Here is a 17,506-nt window from a genome sequence, read left to right on the forward strand (position 1 = left end):
AACTCCGTCTCAAAAAAAAAAAAAAAAAAAAAAAAAAGAATGGGCTGGAGGAGCAGCGCCTGCAGCGCCTGCAGTGTTGCCCAGCACTCTCGGTACAGTTAATGGAGCTGGCCATGTTGCAAGTGTTTTCACGGGGAGATGCCAAGTGGCTGGGGGTGGGGTGCCATGCCGGAGGAGGGGTAGGGATAGACAGGGCTCACAGTCTCTATCTTTCTTCTCTGCCTCTAGGCTTCTTTGTCTTACCTCATCCCCTTTTTTTGAGACAGGGTTTTGCTCTGTAGTCCAGGTTGACCTTGAACTCATAGAGATCCTCCTGCATCAGCCTCCCAAGTGCTAGGATTAAATGTGTGCCACCCCACCTGGATCCTGCCATTTTCTCACTCATCTCCATCTCTGTCTCTATGTCTTTCTGGAAATGAGATTTGAAGCTGCATATACTGGGCCCTCCTTTCATCACTTATGAGCTGTGTTGTCTTGGGCAAATTACTTCCCCTCTCTGATCCCCAACCACCTCCTCTGGAAAATGGAGGTAATATGCCCACTACAGGACTATTACAAAGAGTGAGCTGCTGTAAAATTCCAGTATATGGCAGCCATTATTTTATGGGTGTGTGTGTGTCCTTTTCTTTCTTTCTTTTTTTTTTTTTTTTTTTTTTTGAGACAGGCTTTCGCTGTGTAGTTCAGGCTGGCCTGGAACTCACTTTGTATCCCAGGTTGGCCTCAGCCTCCCAGCAATCCCCCTGCCTCAGTTTTCCGAGTGCCAGCCATTATTACTCTATTAGTTCTGCTGATCTGCGGCTGTCTCTTTTAGTCTCTATGTTTTCCTCTGTCTTTCTGACTTTTTTTCTGTTTGTCTTTCTCTCTGTCCTTTTTTCTGGCTGTTGGTCTCCATATTTAGGCCTTCATTTGGCATAAGAGCTTCATGAAGCCAGGATAACAGCTGCCTGTCACCAAAGTCCCCAGCGTTGCCAGGGCACAGCCTGGTACCCAGCACATGGGGAAGACAGCAGTGACTGGGACAGCCCCAGCCCAGCTCTCTGGGGCTCAGAGTCCAAGAAAGGGAAGAACTTTTTGCCGAGAGGATGGGTAAGCGGGCTTGGAAGATGACCAAAGACAGGCAGCACACCTGGGCATGGCACTGCACGTTGGTAATCTCAGCACTCTGGGAGGCTGAGGCAGGAGGATCGCCATGAGCTAGAAGCCAGCCTGAACTACACAGCAAAACTCCGTCTCAAAAAAAAAAAAAAAAAAAAAAATGGAGACAATTTGGATAAAATTCGAGGAGAAAGGTTGGGAGAGCTAAGGAGAGTCTGAGGAGTCAGGAAGGCAGGGAGACAAGGCTGGGAAGCTCAGCAAAAGCCTGGACCGTAGTGGAGGGGAACTTGTGCTTCCCCTGAGGGCACTGGGGAGCCGTGGCTGGTTCGGAGCACGGGAGGGACAAGATGAGGTTTGGGCTTTAGCACGCGCTGGATGGGAGTGGGAGTAGAAGATGGAACCCAACCCGAGAAGCCTGTGGGAAAACATCAAGGTCAGCTTGCTGTGCCACCACCAGGGGGCAGCAGGGGACACCACAGGACTGACTCAGCGCTGTCCTGTCGTGGGGTATGTGCGCCCAGGATTTGGAGGTGCAGAGGTGGAGCTGCCTGGAGAACCCCAGCCGGAGCCCCTCTGCTTTCTGGGCCCCCCATCCTGGCCTCTGGGTCCCTGGAACCCCCCCACACCTCACCCAGCTCCAGTTATGTCAACATCGCCTGCTGCTTGTGGCCAGGACAATATTTGCCCTCAGCATCTGGGGCGGTTGCTATGGAGACGTGTACCTCTCTCTCCCCCCCCAAGTCCCAGAAGAGGCCGAAAGGAGCCAAGACTCACATTGAGCTACATCCCCAGCCCATTTTTATTTCTTATTTTCAGACAGGGTCTTGCTAAATCCCTAAATTGCCCAGGTTGGGCTCAAACTTGAAATCCTCCTGCCTCAGCCTCCCTTAGTGCTGGAATCCTGGGTGTGTGCCTCCACGCCCAATCTGTTTCTTAGATCTTGTTTCTTTGGGTCACTTTCTCTGTCCTTCACCCTCTCTGGGTCCCTGTGTCTGTGTTTCTGCCTCTCCGAGCCTCTCTCTCTTTGGATCCCTGTATTTTTTGTTTGTCTTTCCAGGTTCCTGTCTCTAGACAGCTGTCTCTTCTGTCTCTGGGCTCCGGTGTCACTGTGTGTTACAGTCCCTTCGGTTTGTCTCCAGGTCTCTGTCTCCATTGCCGTTTATTGCTGGCCGTGTCTTCCTCTGGCCGTCTCTGTCTCTCCGTCTTTGCGCATGCGTCTCTCTCAGGGTCGCTGGCTTTCAGGCCTCCTTCCCCGCAGTCCTGAATCTCAGGGGGCCAGCACCGCCTCCCAGTTCTGGCCTCAGTCCCCACGGGGCGCCCCCTTTCCCCATATCTCTCTGCCTCATTTCTCCTGCGCCATCTGCCCGCGCCCCAGGCCCCTGCAGCTCCCCGCAGGCGCTGCTCAGCCAGGCGGCCCCATGGGGCAGACACAGCTCTCAGCCTCCATCCCGCTGCTCAGCGCTGGGGACAGAGGGCGAGTGACCAGAGCCAGGAGCCCCAGGCCTCGGGACAATGGAGAGCGACTCAGACAGACAGACAGACAGATAGACACCCGGAGAGAAGATGGGGAGGAGGGGAGAGAAAGGAGACAGCTTCTAAAGGCTGGCAAGAGGGGACCGGGCGGAGGGGGGCACAGAAAGGAGGGCGGGACAGAATGAGACAGGCAGCCGGGAAGAGAAGGGGCTGGCACAGGGAGAGAAGGTGATGCGTTATCAGACGGGGTTCACAGCAGAGGAGGAGGCAGCATCAGGACCGCGGAAAGGAGCGGCTGAGGGAGGAAAGGCTGGGGCCGGGGAGAGGCCTTGAGAGGCAGGAGCAGCAGCGTGGGGACCCGGGTCCCCTGGGCTGCAGGGCTGTGACACACGGCTGCCTGCCAGAAAGGCACCAGGCTCCGGTCTGCCGGAAGTTTCCTGAAACCCTGAGGATGGGGGCAGAGGGCGAGTGCCTGGCTGAGCAGCGCCTGCAGGGAGCACCAGGGGCCTGCCTCCCAGAGGGCTGGGAGGGGCCAGTCGGAGACCCCGACATCCGCCCTCCCCCCACCAGCCTGGGTGCCCCGAGGGGGAGGGGGCGGTGCCACCGCTCCACCTTCCCACTTCTGTTTTCCGTCTCTCTCCTGCTCCTCACCCTTCTCCTTTCCTCTCCTCTTCCCTTCCCTACTCTTCCTCTTCCTCCTTCTCTGTCTCTCTGTCTCTCCCTCTCTCTTCTTTCATGTTTTGAGGCAGGATATCTTTATGCAGTTCAGGCTGGCCTTGAATTCAGTATGTAGCCCAGGAGGCATCCCTCCTGCCTCAGCCTCCTGAGTGCTGGGATTATAGGCAGTAGCATCCCTTCTTTTCCCTTCCGTCCCCGCCTCTTCCCCTCTGTCTCTCTCTGTCTCCTTCTGTCACCTCTCTTCCTGTCTGTCTCTCTCCCCTTCCAGCTGGCTCTTGGTCTTCTCTTCCTGTCTCTCACACCGCCTCAGCTCCTCTCCCCTGCTTCCCCTCCCCCTGCAGCGGAGTGACCCTTCCACCCTCTCCTGGCCAGGGAGACTCCTCCCCAGCCCCAGCCTCTCCTCGAGGTGCCGGGCCATCTCAGACCCTCTTCCTTGTCCACTTCAGGCTGGAGCTTTCCCAGGACCCGGAGGGCGCCAGGAATGTGGGCCAGAGGGCAGGGAGGCCCCAGCGGCCAGGCCCTGTCGAGGACCCCTGAACCCCAGACTTCTTTCCTTCCAGCCTGTGGTTCTGCCCTCACGCCACCCCCCCCTTGCTGCCCACCCTCCGAGGCCTCTGGGCCTCGGTTTCTCCTCTGCAGTTGGGCAGGGTCTCCTCTGTCCCACGCATCTTCCGGTCCCGGGGGAGTGTGTGGTCACGCTTGTTCACAGTGTGATTGATGAGCAGGAGGCGGTGTGTGTTGCAGCGGGGCCGGCCCCGAGCTCGGGACTGGGTTCTGAGCCGCCCTGTGGACAGATGCCCCCCACCACCCTGCGTTGGGCAAAGGAAGAGCCTGCACGCGGGGAATGGAAACCTGTGGGAGCCGGTGGTTACTGTGACCCTGAGACTGTGGGTTAGTGTGTGCTTGTGGGATCACACGTGTGATGCGTGTCGGAGTGTGTGTGACTTGTGTGGCTGGGACTGTCATGGAGAGTCGTGTGCGTGACCGTATCACTCCGTGTGACTGTGTGGGAGCTTGTGAAAGCATATGTCTCGGTCACACTCGTGGGACGTGTTTTGGGGTCCGACTGTGGACTCTGGAGGTCATGTGGAGTGTGTGTGGCTCTGTGGTCCCCTAACACTGTGTGACTTTCCACTTGGGGGAAAACTGTGCGACCCTGTGGGTAGCCACACAACCTGTGCATTTGCTACGTTGTCATCATCCTTTGAACCCCTCCTAGGGCCAACCTGGGGACCCATGGGATGATGGAGACATTGCCCTGCTCCTGTCCTTCTGGGCCCCATACGGGGGTCAGGTAGATCACGGGGGGTGTTTGTGATGAGCTACTAGTGAGTGTGTGAGGACAGCGTTCCCGGGGCTGTGGGACACTGACTATCCCGGGCGCGTGTGTGGGAGTCCAGAGCACTGCGCAGGCGGCTGTGCCAGCCTGTGCATGGCTGCCGCCTGGTGGGTGAGAGACCGGCTCTCTGGGTGCGGATGGCGTTGCCGCCGGTGAATGGACGTGTGACTCCGAGGAACGGTAGGGGCCGGGCTTCTGTGCCTGTGCCGCCCGGGGGCTCAGCCTGTGGGGCTGCGTGTGACCCTCGCGCGTGGCTGTGGCCCTGTGTGTGAGAGGCGGGATGGGATGGTGTGCTCTGTGGCCTGCGGGCTGAGTAGCGGTGAGAGACTGTTCACACCGGGTGGGCGTCCTCAGCCTGCGACTCCTCTCCCAGGTGACAGCAACTGTGCTGCTCGCGGCGGGGCTGGGGGGGCTGTTCCCTGCCCCCAGCTCCCCCCTCAGGCCCCGGTTCCGCCCTGGCCCCGCCCCCTCCCACCGCCCCAGGCTCCCAGGCTGCCAGCGCCTGTCCCCTCTTCCAGAGCACAGGCAAGCGCCAGAGGCAGCGGTGGCAGGAGCAGCCGGAGCAGGTGACCAGGAGCAGGACTGGGGACAGGTGAGCCCCCCCTCCTCCCGCGCCTCTGCTCTGGGCCTCTGGGTCCCTCTTCAGCTCTGGCTCCTTCTCACCCTGCACCTTCGTCTCCTGCCTCTCTGTCCCCTGTCTCCATATCTGTCTTTTGGTGTCTGTCTTTATGTCTCCATCTCGGCTGAGCCTCCAGATGGCTTCATTTCTACACTTCCACAGGTTTCTGCCCCATTCTGTCTCGTCTCTCCTTCCTTTTCCTCTCCTAGCTCTCATTTTTGTCCTTCTCTGTCCTTTGGTTTCTGGTCTCTTGCTGTGTGCCTCGCTGCCGCTCCCTCTCGGAGCCTCTATTCCTGCGTCCTGCGTCTCTGACGCTGTCTCTTTGGGGCTCTGTCCCAGGTGCCCCTGGCCTCCCCCTCTCCCTACACAGCGGCCCCGGGGAGTTGACGGGGAGTATGGGGGTTTAGAACAAAGGGTTTTCAGGCATCGGGACCCCTGCAGAGCTAAGCCCAGGGTTGAATGCCTCTCTGGTCCCTAAGTGTTTGGATGCTGGGGATTGTCACGCTGACTGTGGCCTTTATCTGACCATAGCGGAGAAAGTTTTGTAAGGTTGGGCTCCCATCTGCAACAGGAAAACCCTTTGGGCTGATCGAGTGGGAACTCAGACGGGTCTTTCAAGCTCCCCTCCCGGCGAGGTTGACAGCTTCTATTCGCTCCTCTCCTCGGTGATCGCCAGGTCTCCTGGGGTCTCTAGGTCTAGACTCTTAGTGACATTGACGCTTCTGCCCAGCGGAGCTCTAGGGCAACAACCCCCTGTGCAAACACCCTCCCTTCCACCGCCGCCGCCCCAGCAACAGTTGAGGGCGGCCCGGGCCGCTTGAGCGTCAGATCCAGGCCACACCCACCGCCGGAGGCCCCGCCCACATCAGGCTCCGCCCCGCCCCCAATCTGGAGCCAGCCGGGCCTCCATCGCACCTGTAGGAATCCCAAGGCAGGTGGGGGCTAAGGTTGGAGACGCACGGCGGAGGGCAGAGGGCCTGACTTTGCCCTGGAACCCTCCAGACCCTTCTCTGCCCTCACGATGCTGAACTCCTGGCCCCTGCGTGTGTTGCTGCTGCTGTCGCTGTGGGGACTGCCGCTCCGGAGGGCGCAGGTGAGGACCCAAAGACACGGAAGTCCACCCTTGGGGGAGGGCTTCTCAGACAGTTTTGCCCCTCCTGCTCAGACTCAAGTTTAGATGATAGTTTCCAGTCCTCCCCGACCGCTACAAATCCTCCTGAAGAGGTCCAGTCACCGTGCCCTCTTCAGCCTCCCTGAAGGGTTGCAGTCTCCTGTAGTAAATCCTTTGGCAGTTTCTAGACACCCCTTAGAGAGAGGTTTTTAGGCTACCCAAGACTGCCTGGCAAAATGAGACAGCCCCTCCAAGCCTCGGTCTAGGGTGTTTGTGGCCCTCGCGAGCTACTTGCCTGGGAGCGGGGGTCCGCCTGGGGAAGTGGTCCTCCCCTCTCTCTTCTCCTAGACAGGCTCTGGGGCACAGACGGCGGGGGAGCTGTACCAGCACTGGGAACGGTACCGCCAGGAGTGCCAGGAGACCCTGGACGCCGCGGAGCCGCCCTCAGGTTGACTCCAGGGGCTGGGGGGGTGGTGCGGGGGAGCTGGGGCCTAGGCTTGGGCTGGGGGCGGACCCAGGGTTGAGGGCGGAGTCTGGGGCGGGATTTGAAAGAGGAGAATCTGGGATGGATGTGAGCTGGGCCCGGAGTTGGCCTGAGGGCAGTAAGGGCTGGAGTGGGACCCTGATCGAAGGAGGCACCAAGAACCGGTGTAGTGGCGCACGCCTGTAATCCCAGCATTCAGGAGGCTAAGACAGGAGGATCGCCGGGAGTTCGAGGCCAGCCTGGGCTACGTAGTGAGTTCAAGGCCAGTTGGAACTACACAGGGACCCTGTCTCAAAAACAAACAAACAAAAAGTAGGAGAGTTCAGGGAAGAAACTGGAAGTGGAAAGGAGCTTGGGTTGGGAAGGTCCTCCTACGGGAAAAGAATCTGAGGCTGGGTCTTACTTGGTGGGCGGAGCCCAGGGGTAGGGATTGGAGGGTGGGCGGGGCGGTGAGGGCTGGTGGGTGGGACCTTTGGGCCTGCAGGAACATAGCCAACTCCTGGTGGGCGGGGCTAGTTCCTAGTGGGCGGGGCAAGAGCGGGGCTGACAGCAAAGAGAAGCCCGGTCCCGCTGCACAATAGATCCACCCGGCATCTGGCTCCCATGCCCACCTCCAGGCCTCGCCTGCAACGGATCCTTCGATATGTACGTCTGCTGGGACTATGCTGCCCCCAACACCACTGCCCGAGCGTCGTGCCCCTGGTACCTTCCCTGGTATCGGCACGGTGAGGCCCTCCCGGGGCTCTCTTTGCCCGGGCACCACCGCTTTGCAGCTCGCACGCACCCTCCTGCTTCTGTCCCTTGCCCTTCTCTGTCCTCTCCCCCTCTGCCAGGCTCCGTGTCCCCCTCGTATCTCTCAGAACTGTGGGATTCTTACCTTCTCTCCTTTTTTTTTTTGAGGCATTTTATTTTTATTTTTTCTATGTTTTGTTGTCTTCCACTTGGGCTTCCTGGCCTCACTGGCTATGTAGCCTCAGGCAGTTTACTTAACTTCTTGGCGCCTCCATTTCCCCACATATAAAATGGAGCTAATGACTGTACCACTTTCATGGGCTCGTACCCTCTCTCTCTGTGCCTCTGACTCCCTCCCTTGTCCTCCCTCAGTGGCTGCGGGCTTCGTCCTCCGCCAGTGTGGGAGTGATGGGCAGTGGGGACCTTGGAGAGACCATATTCAGTGTGAAGACCCGGAGAAGAATGGGGTGTTTCAGGTAGTAAGAGGGCAGGGGTTTGGGTTAGGGTGTCTAGGGAGAGGTGAAAGCACTGGAAGCCCCTTGTACTGCTCAGAGCTCGGGGTTCCAAGTAATAGAAACCCGACTGGGACCTACTTACAGGAGGAAAAGAGAAACATTGGCTTCGAATTGAAAAACCCAGTGTAAGCCAACATCAGGTACAGGGAGATCTAGGTGCTCAAATGACCTGGTGAGGAATGTGTGTCTCTCACTGTATCATCCCCGTTTTCCTCTGTGCTGGCCTCATCTTTTCTGTGGGGTGGAAAAGGTGATCCCCATTAACACCAGGCTCATATCCTACCAGCCAGCAACACTGGGAGGACCCAGCTTTCTTCTCAGTTGTCCTGGCTTAGGTCCTGTGGCCTGCCTAGATGTATATGTGTGTGGGTGGGGTGTGTGTTAGCCAGAATGCTCACACTGGCTGGTAAAATCCCAGCCCTGGAGCTGGGATCAACTTTCCTCCTGGATCAACTTTCCCAGGAGGAAAATAGAGGCACTGGGAAGCCCCTCCCTGGGCCCGCAGGAAGGGCCTCATTCCACACTGTCCTTGCCCCCACAGGACCAGAGGCTGATCTTGGAGCGGCTACAGGTCGTGTACACCATTGGCTACGCCCTGTCCCTGGCCACACTGCTGCTAGCCCTGCTCATCTTGAGCTTCTTCAGGTGGGACCCCCAGCCCTGAGTGGCGGTGGCAGAGACGTGAACCTCAGGCAGTGCGTTTCACCAGCTCCAAGCATCCCCGGACGGTTCTAGAAGGGTTGGTTAAAGGAACTTCGTGTGGTCGAGGGCAGCTCTGCAGGGGTCTCCAGGTCACCTCTCGAATTCCACAGGCGGCTCCACTGCACACGTAATTACATCCACATCAACTTGTTCACGTCCTTCACGCTGCGCGCGGCAGCCATTCTCACCCGCGACCGCCTGCTGCCTCCCCCTCGGCCCTACCCTGGGGATGAGACCCCTACCCTATGGAACAAGGTGCGCCTTCTCCTTCTGTTCCTCCGAAGGGGAATCTACCTCCCCCTCAGGAGGACCTTGTCCACTTTCACGTTTGGAGAGGAACCGTGCCAACTCAGTCTCCTCCACCGTTGAGTCCCCTCCCCCCACCTCATCTCCCTTATTGGAATTTTCCATTCTGTCTTTCTCAATCTGGATTTATGATTGGGCTTTTCCATCAGTGCGAGGTGGTGAGGGGGCCAGGATGGGAGAAATTAGCTGGGGTGGGAGGTACTACGTTGTTTACTGGAAGCGGGGGACGATTAGAGGCTGAAAGTTGGGCCGTACCACTTGTCAGTGGGGTGGGAGAGTCCATAAGCTAGCACGAAAGTTCAGTTCTTTGGAGGCAGTGTGGCAGAGGCCATATTTTGGGGTTCTGGAGGAGGGACTCTGGTGACCGAAAGGAAGGGACAACTGTTCAGGTGGTCAGAATGGGAGCGTCCATATAGGGAAAGAGAATAGAGTGAGAGAAACCAACCACAAATACCATCCACTGGGGATCTTGGCTGGGAGGGTATGTGATGACGGGAGATGGGAGTGGGACACCCTGGCCTCCCCGACTGCCCCCTGCCCCCGTCCGACCTCCCCAGGCCCTGGCCGCCTGCCGCACGACCCAGATCGTGACCCAGTACTGCGTGGGTGCCAACTACACGTGGCTGCTGGTGGAGGGCGTGTACCTGCACCGACTGCTGGTGCTCGCGGGGGGCTCGGAGGACGGCCACTTCCGCGGCTACCTGCTCCTCGGCTGGGGTGAGCCCCGAACCCGGCCCCGCCCCGCCCAGCGCTCCTCCGCGCCCCAGTGCCCAACTGGTCTACCTCAGGGGGTCTCCTTCCTCTCCAGGCTTCTGCCTCCCTACCCCGGCAGAGGAATTCCGCGGGTCGTGGGCCTGGCGGGGCCCGTGCGCGCGCTGACGGCTGCGGCGGGGTGGGGGGCGGGGGTCGGGGTCTGCACAGGGGCCCCCGCGCTTTTCGTCATTCCCTGGGTGATCGTCAGGTACCTGTACGAGAACACGCAGTGAGTCCCAGGGTATGGGGCGGGGCCTGGGAGGTGGGCGGAGCTTTGAGGGACGTGGGCGGGAATCCGTGGAAACTTGGGCTACTGCGGCTGGGGCGAACGTGGGCGGGGTCTGAAGGAACTGGGAGCAGGCAAAGCCTGAGTTCTGGGACTCCGGGAAGGGGCGGACTATTTTAAAGAATGTGGGTGGGGCTTAAGACAGGTGGGCGGGGCCTGGGATGGGCACTCTGGAGATGCCGAATATCTAGCGTTTTTACTTCTACCCTACCTCCCCCAGGTGCTGGGAGCGGAATGATGTCAAGGCTATTTGGTGGATCATACGCACTCCCATCCTATTAACCATCTTGGTACGGCCGGTTCCGCTTCCTGCAGACCATCCTCAAGGATTCCTCATTCTGGGAAGCGGGGAGCCACCTCCTGCCCCCAGAATGGGTCGTGTCTGGCTCAGCCTCTCTCTCCTCGTAGATTAATTTCCTCATCTTCATGCGCATTCTTGGCATCCTCGTGTCCAAGCTGAGGACGCGGCAGATGCGCTGTCCGGACTATCGACTGAGGTGAGGAAGGGGACCCCCGGGAGAGGGCAACGGGGTGGAAGATGCAGGCTCGAGCCGGGGGACCAATGCCGCCCTCTGTCCCCAGGCTTGCTCGCTCCACGCTCACGCTGGTGCCTCTGCTGGGCGTGCACGAGGTGGTGTTCGCTCCGGTGACCGAGGAACAGGCCCGGGGCACCCTGCGCTTCGCCAAGCTGGGCTTTGAGATCTTCCTCAGTTCCATCCAGGTGCTTGGGGCGGGGGAGGGGCCCAAGGCTTCAGCGGGGCCCGCGGGCTGCAGTACTCCCAGAGTGGGGTGTGACATGAGGGTTTGTGTCTGCATTCATTAGTGCTGAGCTGGAGCTCAGCCGGGCCGGGGAGGCAGCCGGGCCGAGGGTGGAGACTGAAGACCCCGGCAGTACTGAGAGGCAGGGACTGGAAGCACACAGCTGGGGTCAAATTCAGCTTCCGTCCCTTCCCAGGAGCTTTTCATCTCTGGATAGAGAGTAGGCTGATGGAGGTGAGATGCCTCAGGTACAGAAATAAGGAGGGCTGGGAATATAGCTCGGTGGCAAGGCCCTGCCTTGCAAGTGTGAGGTCCTGAGTTTGATTCCCAACTCAAAAAAAAATTATCAAATAGAAATAAGAAAGTGCTCAAATTTAAGCTCAAATTTTATTTTATTTTATTTTATTTGGTACTGGGAATCAAACTCAGGACCTTGCGCTTGCCAGGCAGGCACTTGTGCCACTGAGCTACATCCCCGGCCCCTTCACATTTTAAAATTCAAGCCAATGCTGCCCTTACTTGCCTTGGCTTAGTCTCTACTTTGCTTTACCTCGTTGGTAAAGGCCAGCTGGGCGTGGTGGTGCACGTCTGTCCAGCACTCAGGAGGCTGAGGCAGGAGGATCCTTGTGAGTTCAAGGCCAGCCTGAGCTACAAAGTGAGCTCAAGGCCACCCTGAACTGCATAATGAGACCCTGTCTCGGGCTGGGGATTTAGCTCAGTGGCAAAAGCGCCTGCCTGGCAAGCGCAAGGTCGTGAGTTCAGTTCCCGGTACCGGAGAAAAACCAAAAAAAAAAAAAAAAAAAAAAAGAGACCCTGTCTCAAAAAGACAAAAAAAAAAAAATAAATAAATAAAATAAAATAAAAAAAAATAAATAAAAAATTAATAAGGGCTGAGGATATAGCTTAGTGGCACAGTGTCTGCGTGGCAGTCACAAGGTCCTGTAGTTCAGTGTGAAGGTCCTGAGTTCAATTCTTGGTACAAAAAGAAAAAAATCAAAACCATTGGATGGTATAAAAAATTAATTAATTTTGGTTGTTTGGAGACAGAATCTTGCTATGTAGCCCAGGCTGGCCTCAAACTTGAGGCTATTCTGCCTTAGCCTCCCAAATGCTGGGATTACAGGTGTGTGCCTGGCCAATTTTTTAAATTTTAGTTTATTTTTTGGTGGCACTGGGGATTGAACCAAGGGCCTTTTAGATATTTATTAGTTTTTAATCTTGAGATAGGGTCTCACTATGTTGCTAAAGTGCCCAGGCTGGGCTTGAATTGCCATGCTCCTGCCTCAGCCTCCTGAGTACTGGGATTACCGGTAGGAGCCATGGTGTGCAGTACTCAATTTGGTTTTCCTCTGCTAGAAGAGGAGGGATGTGATATGAGTTTTGATATTTAAATTTATCTATTAATTTATTAATCATAAAACAAATAAATTATTTTGTTTTTTGCTGTTTTGTTTCTTTGAGGCAGGGTCTCACTGTGCAGTTCAGGCTGGCCTTGAGCTCACTTTGTAGTCCAGGATGGTCTCAGACTTGCAACAACCCTCCTGCCTCAGCCTCCCGAGTGCTGGGATTACAGGCGTGCACCACCACACCTTATTTACTTATTTTGATGTCAGGGACTGAATGCAAGGTCTTGAGCATGGCTGTCATTGTGCTACAGCCCAGCTCTATTTTGTCTTTATTTAAATTCAGAGATAGAACGCATATAAATATTAACCATTTATAATGAATGATATATAAGAATGAGTTACAATAAGATTAAGAAAAAGGTTAAGGCTGGGCATGGTGACACACATCTGTAATCTCAGTGCTTGGGAGGCTGAGGCAGGGGGATCACTGTGAGTTTGAGGCCAGCCTGGGATACATAGGAAAACCCTGTCTCCAAAATGAGTGAGTAAGCAACTAAATAAATGATTAAGGCCATATGCCAGGCACTCCAGCTTCTTGCAATATTAATAGTACCTTAATTCTTTTTTTTTTAATAGTACCTTAATTCTCACAGCTACCACTGGATGGCAAAATAGATGGCCCATTTTCCAGATGGAGAAACTAAGGCACAGAGATACTAAGCAGCTTGCCCAGAGAGTACAAGTAAGGAAGGCTTCTTCACACTGGGGCTGCCTTCCACCAGGTCCCTGCAGCACAGCAATCTGGCCAGGGCAAGGCTAGAGTTCAGAGCTAGTGACCAGGTGACCACAACAGTCTAGGACTAGGGTGGCGACATCCAACGCGCTCTGGGGCTGGGCAAGGGGTTGGAGCACATTAAGGGGTGGTTACGACGCCATCCCTGCGGGGCAGTCTCACCCCCACTCCTCCTGCCGCAGGGGTTCCTGGTCAGCGTCCTCTACTGCTTCATCAACAAGGAGGTAGGAGAGCCCCGCCTGCGCCATCTGGCGGCCGCGCGGGGAGCGGCGCCGCCACTGAGCACCCTGAGGTTGCAGGTGCAGACAGAGATCCGCCGGGGCTGGAACCACTGTCGCCTGCGCCACAGCCTCCGTGCCGCGCCCCGCCAGCGCCCACAGCAGGTCTCCCGGGGCTCTGGCCCCGTCGAGGTTCCCATCCACCACGCCTTGTCCTCAAAGTCGCTTCCAGGGCCTGGAGATGAGGTCTTGGAAAGTTACTGCTAGGTAATAGGAATGTTGTGTCTGTTCCGTATTTATTGAGAGCCGTGCCAGGGCCGGTGTGGGGGACGCTGGGGAAATGGGGGAGAAAGAAACAGAAGACAAGGGCCTGCCCTTCTGGGGATGACGGCTGTGCAGGGGGAACTGACGGTGGACACAGAACCCAAGGTACGCACGTACTGCGCAGCCGTTGTGAGAGTGCAGATGGTCCCGGGGTTGCGGGCCATCTCTGAGGAGGGACATGGAAGCCACGCCTGAAAGAGGTGAAGGAGACAACCGAGCAGAGAACTGGAGGACAAGACTCTGGGCAGAAGGCGAGGCATGTGAGAAGGGCCTGGGGCAAGAAGGCGCCCGCCTGGGGTCTTTGCGCTGGAGTGGAGGGAGTCAGAGCCCGCAGATCTGGAGAAGCGGCAGCGGCGCACGGGCATGAGGAGCTTCGCAGGGGCGGCTCATGGGCCAGCGTTTCCCACACGCCTTTGCTTCTGCTGTAGGGACTCTCAGGGCAGGGGTGGAAGCCAGGAGTCCGAGAGGAGGGAACTGAGGGACGATGGCGGCCGAGGAGGGTGAGGAGTGATGGAGACCACTACAAAGCGACCCTGAGCAGGACTTAGTATTAACCAGCTGGCTTCCCGTGTTGACTTGGGAGTTGTCCGAAGCTTAGGCACCTTGTCTGGGGATGGGCAGCGGACTCACAGTAAGTGAACTTCTGTGGTCACTGGTTCCCGCTGAGGCCTGTGTTGGCCTGTGAAGCTGTGACTCCTCAAAGGATGAGACAAGGCCACAGCTGAGGACGTCTGGCTCCGACACCAATTAACTTAAAGGAGACTGTAGCTGCTATGAAGGCCTTCCTGGAGATCATATAGTTCTCCTAAATTAACATAATGTTTACCTGGAAAAGTTCTGCCCAGATTCCCACATTTTCTTGAGTATCCCCCTCCTTTGTTTGAAAACCAAATAAATATGGGCTGCCCAGAGAAGTCTTGGTCTAAATTCAGAGAATATCAAAACTGTAAGAGAGTGAGACCCTCCTGGAGCCCCGAAATCCTTTCAGTTGTCTCATTTATTTAAGCCTTCTCCATCCACTCGCTTGGGAGATTGCGGGCCTGATTAGCCCTCAGTAACTAAGGGTTATTTAACCCCATAGAGGAGCAGTTGGGTTCTGGAGCCCAGTGCTCTGAGCCAGACCTGCAAGGGGAGCACAGGAGAGACAGGGCAAGGGGCGCCCCTGTTTGGGCTGAAGAGGAAGCTAGGGAGACCTGTTCGGGGCTCGAGATGAGCACTTTGCGTGTGAGGCTGGCCTCGCTGTAGGGTACTCCAGGGGGTGAGGGTGAGGTTCTGGAGCCCACGGCAGATGAAGCCCGACACAGAACACGAGAGATCTGGGATGCAGAGCGTTCGGGATGGAGATACAGACGGGCAGTCCCAGGCCAGCCTCAGAGCTGCACCCTCCTGTCCAGAGCAGCCGGGCCCAGCGCTGGCTGGGGAAGGATGCAGGCCCCATCCTGGTCCCCGGGAACTGGGAGAAGTAGGGGAGAAGCCCAAGGCCTCGTCCTGAGTGGACCTCCATCCACATGAAGACCCCACTCCTGAGCCTGCCCCCAGATGGGTGGGTGGGCCCCGCAGCTAAACTCCAAGCCTTCTCAAGCTTATGCCCCCGCGATACTCCAGACCGCACCCCTTTGTGTCCAAAACACTGGGGTGGGGGCCTAAGGGTAGGGTCCAGGCAAATGAAGCAGGAGAAACTACAGCTTCCCAGATGTCTGCGGTGGGAGAAGATCCGTGGCCAGGCCACAGAGGGAAATAACAGGAGGGCCGCACAGCTGGTGGGAGCGGGCGGTGGCCTTGCTCCCCCTCAGCCACATCACAAGGAAACGTGGACCCCGTGCTGCTGGTGCCCCTGCCCGGGAGTCCCCGGTGGAGAATATTCCGTGTAATCTCACACTGGACTGCGTAAGACAGATTCAAATGATGTATGTGTGTGCGCCTCATTTTTGGAGAGCTGCTTCTCTGGAAAGGCCACTGGGGACAGTGAAGCCCTGGGCACAGCCTGGCTCCTATTAGTCTGACTACTTCGTGGCTGTCACCTGGGGAAATTCCCCGCCTCTCTGTACCTCAGTTCCACTTGCGGAAGGCGGGTACAATGATGGCACCCACATCCTAGGGCTGCCCGAGCCCACTGACACGCGGTTGTAGGTCAGTGCGTGGCCATGTGCTGCTCCTGCGACGTCTGCTTTGGTTTCCAGCCCCTGAAGCGGGAAGTGATTTGGGGCAGGCGGGGCAGAGATGAGGAACTCGAGACTGATGCCAAGGGGGTCCCCAGGGCTACAGCGCTGATGCCTGTCTGCAAGGCAGGCAAACCTGCGCACTTCCTCGTAGTTCAAGTCAACAACTACGGGCTGCAGGGCAGGGATCCCGGAACTAGGACTCCAAGGTTTACGCTGGTCTTGTCTCACACAAGAACCCGAGTAGGGGCAGCTCCGCACACACCTTTGCCCTAGTTAAAGATTAGGGTGTTGAGGACCAGTCTGCCCCCCGGCCCCCCGCCTGCCAGTGCAGGCTGCTGGCTCCCTAGCTTAGATGCAGCTTCACCATTCTCTAATGGGGTGACGCCAGGGGAGTTATTTTTCTTGTCCTCATGAGGCCTTAGCTGTCTCATCTGTAAAACAGGATGACTCCAGTATCTACCCTGTGGAAATTGTTCCAGTTAGATGTAGACCACTCAGTAAACACTACCTTGATCAGCCTTGTGTGTCAGGCCTTCTGTCTGCTGCTGCTGGGCCCCCAGCTCCACTCAAGGGCTCCAGGGGAACTCCGCTGTGTTTTCCACAACTCAAGTGCAACTGGAAGCCTGGCGGGTTTCCAGCAGTTAGGAGGCTGAGGCAGGAGGATCACCCTAAGTTCCAGGCCAGCCTGGATTACATAGCGAGCTGAAGGCCAGCCCAAACTACAGAGTGAAAAAGCCGGGCGTGGTGGCGCACACCTGTAATCCCAGCACTCGGGAGGCTGAGGCAGGATTACTGTGAGTTTGAGGCCAGCCTGGGCTACAAAGTGAGCTCAAGGCAAGCCTGAACTGCATAGTGAGACCCTGTCTCAAAAAAAACAAAACAAAACAAAACAAAACAAAACAAAACAAAACATAGCGAGACTGTCTCAAAAAAAACAAAAACAAAAACAAAAAAAACCCCTGCAATTGTAAGCCAGTTGTGTGGGACACACCTGTAATTCCACCATTCTGGGAGGCTGAGGCAGGAGGACTCCAAGTTCAACGAGCTTGGGATATACCTCAGCTGAGCAACTGATTTAGCAAGAACCAATCTCAAAAAAAAAACAAAAAACAAAAAACAAAAAAACCTGGGGATATAACTCAAGACTAAGGCACTGGGTAACATCCCAAGTACACGCGCAGGCGCGCGCATGCACACACACACAGCCATTTAATCCTGACAGTAGGCCTGTAAGCTCCAGTATCCACCTGCAGTCTGGCCCTACCTGGAGGACAGAAACAGGCAGAAGGAGCACATCGTATGTCCGGGGGAGGGGGACGACAATGATGACAAGGTCAGAACCCACCTTAAGCTTTCCACAACACATAGCACCTTCCCCTCCCCCGTCTCCTTGAGGCTCAGAGGTGAAACCAGCCCAGCAGCAGGATGGGTTTGAATTAAGCATTATCATTTCCTGGATCAATCAAGTGATACCACCCCTCTGTGCCTCAGTTCCCTCTTCTGAAGGAAAACACAGGCGTAAGTAACAGTGGCTGCTGGGCTTGGTACACACACAAGAGCCCGAGTAGGGGCAGCCTCCGCACACATCTTTGCCCTGAGTTAGATTAGGGTGTTAAGTGCCAGTATTTGAGAGGCTGACGCAAAAGGATGCCAAGTTCCAGCCCAGCCTGGGCAATTTAGCAAGGACCTGTCTCAAAGTTAAAAAATAAAAACGAGGGCTGGGGATACAGCTCAGTGGCACAAGCGCCTGTCTGGCAAGCATAAGGTCCTGAGTTTGATCCCCGGTACTAAAAAACAAACAAACCAAAAAA

At 56.6% G+C, this 17,506-nt stretch overlaps 1 protein-coding gene across 10 annotated transcripts; it reads left to right on the forward strand.

Moving 5' to 3' along the window:
- The first annotated feature begins 906 nt into the window (after positions 1-906).
- Positions 907-14,284, forward strand: Gipr (gastric inhibitory polypeptide receptor). Of its 10 annotated transcripts, none has more exons than XR_001232447.1 (18): positions 907-1,086; positions 3,693-4,137; positions 4,466-4,540; positions 5,104-5,177; positions 6,207-6,297; positions 6,664-6,763; positions 7,417-7,524; positions 7,904-8,007; positions 8,588-8,691; positions 8,859-9,003; positions 9,612-9,771; positions 9,976-10,036; positions 10,314-10,383; positions 10,502-10,590; positions 10,676-10,814; positions 12,835-12,940; positions 13,174-13,215; positions 13,291-13,332. XR_001232447.1 is itself a non-coding variant. In XM_013509505.1 (17 exons), the coding sequence occupies exons 3-17, from the start codon at positions 3,964-3,966 to the stop codon at positions 13,474-13,476; spliced, it is 1,797 nt and encodes a 598-aa protein (XP_013364959.1). In that variant the 5' UTR covers positions 907-1,086; positions 2,153-2,234; positions 3,693-3,963; the 3' UTR covers positions 13,477-14,284. The 10 variants fall into 10 exon arrangements, 8 of the variants coding, with proteins under 8 accessions (XP_013364959.1, XP_013364961.1, XP_013364962.1 ...); XR_001232446.1 differs by having other exon boundaries at positions 12,852-12,940; XM_013509505.1 differs by lacking the exon at positions 12,835-12,940 and adding an exon at positions 2,153-2,234 and having other exon boundaries at positions 13,174-14,284.
- The last annotated feature ends 3,222 nt before the right edge of the window (positions 14,285-17,506 follow it).

The sequence above is a fragment of the Chinchilla lanigera genome, unplaced genomic scaffold (assembly GCF_000276665.1).
Source record: "Chinchilla lanigera isolate Chin_1 unplaced genomic scaffold, ChiLan1.0 scaffold00173, whole genome shotgun sequence".
NCBI lineage: Eukaryota > Metazoa > Chordata > Mammalia > Rodentia > Chinchillidae > Chinchilla > Chinchilla lanigera.

What these genes read in the sequence shown, in the direction of transcription:
- Gipr (XM_013509505.1), top strand. Translation starts at nt 3,964, where the DNA reads ATGAGCAGGAGGCGGTGTGTGTTGCAGCGGGGCCGGCCCCGAGCTCGG. An exon ending in CGCCGCGGAGCCGCCCTCAG is followed by an intron (nt 6,764 to 7,416) that starts GTTGACTCCAGG and finishes GCCCACCTCCAG; the next exon opens with GCCTCGCCTGCAACGGATCC. An exon ending in CCCCTACCCTATGGAACAAG is followed by an intron (nt 9,004 to 9,611) that starts GTGCGCCTTCTC and finishes CGACCTCCCCAG; the next exon opens with GCCCTGGCCGCCTGCCGCAC.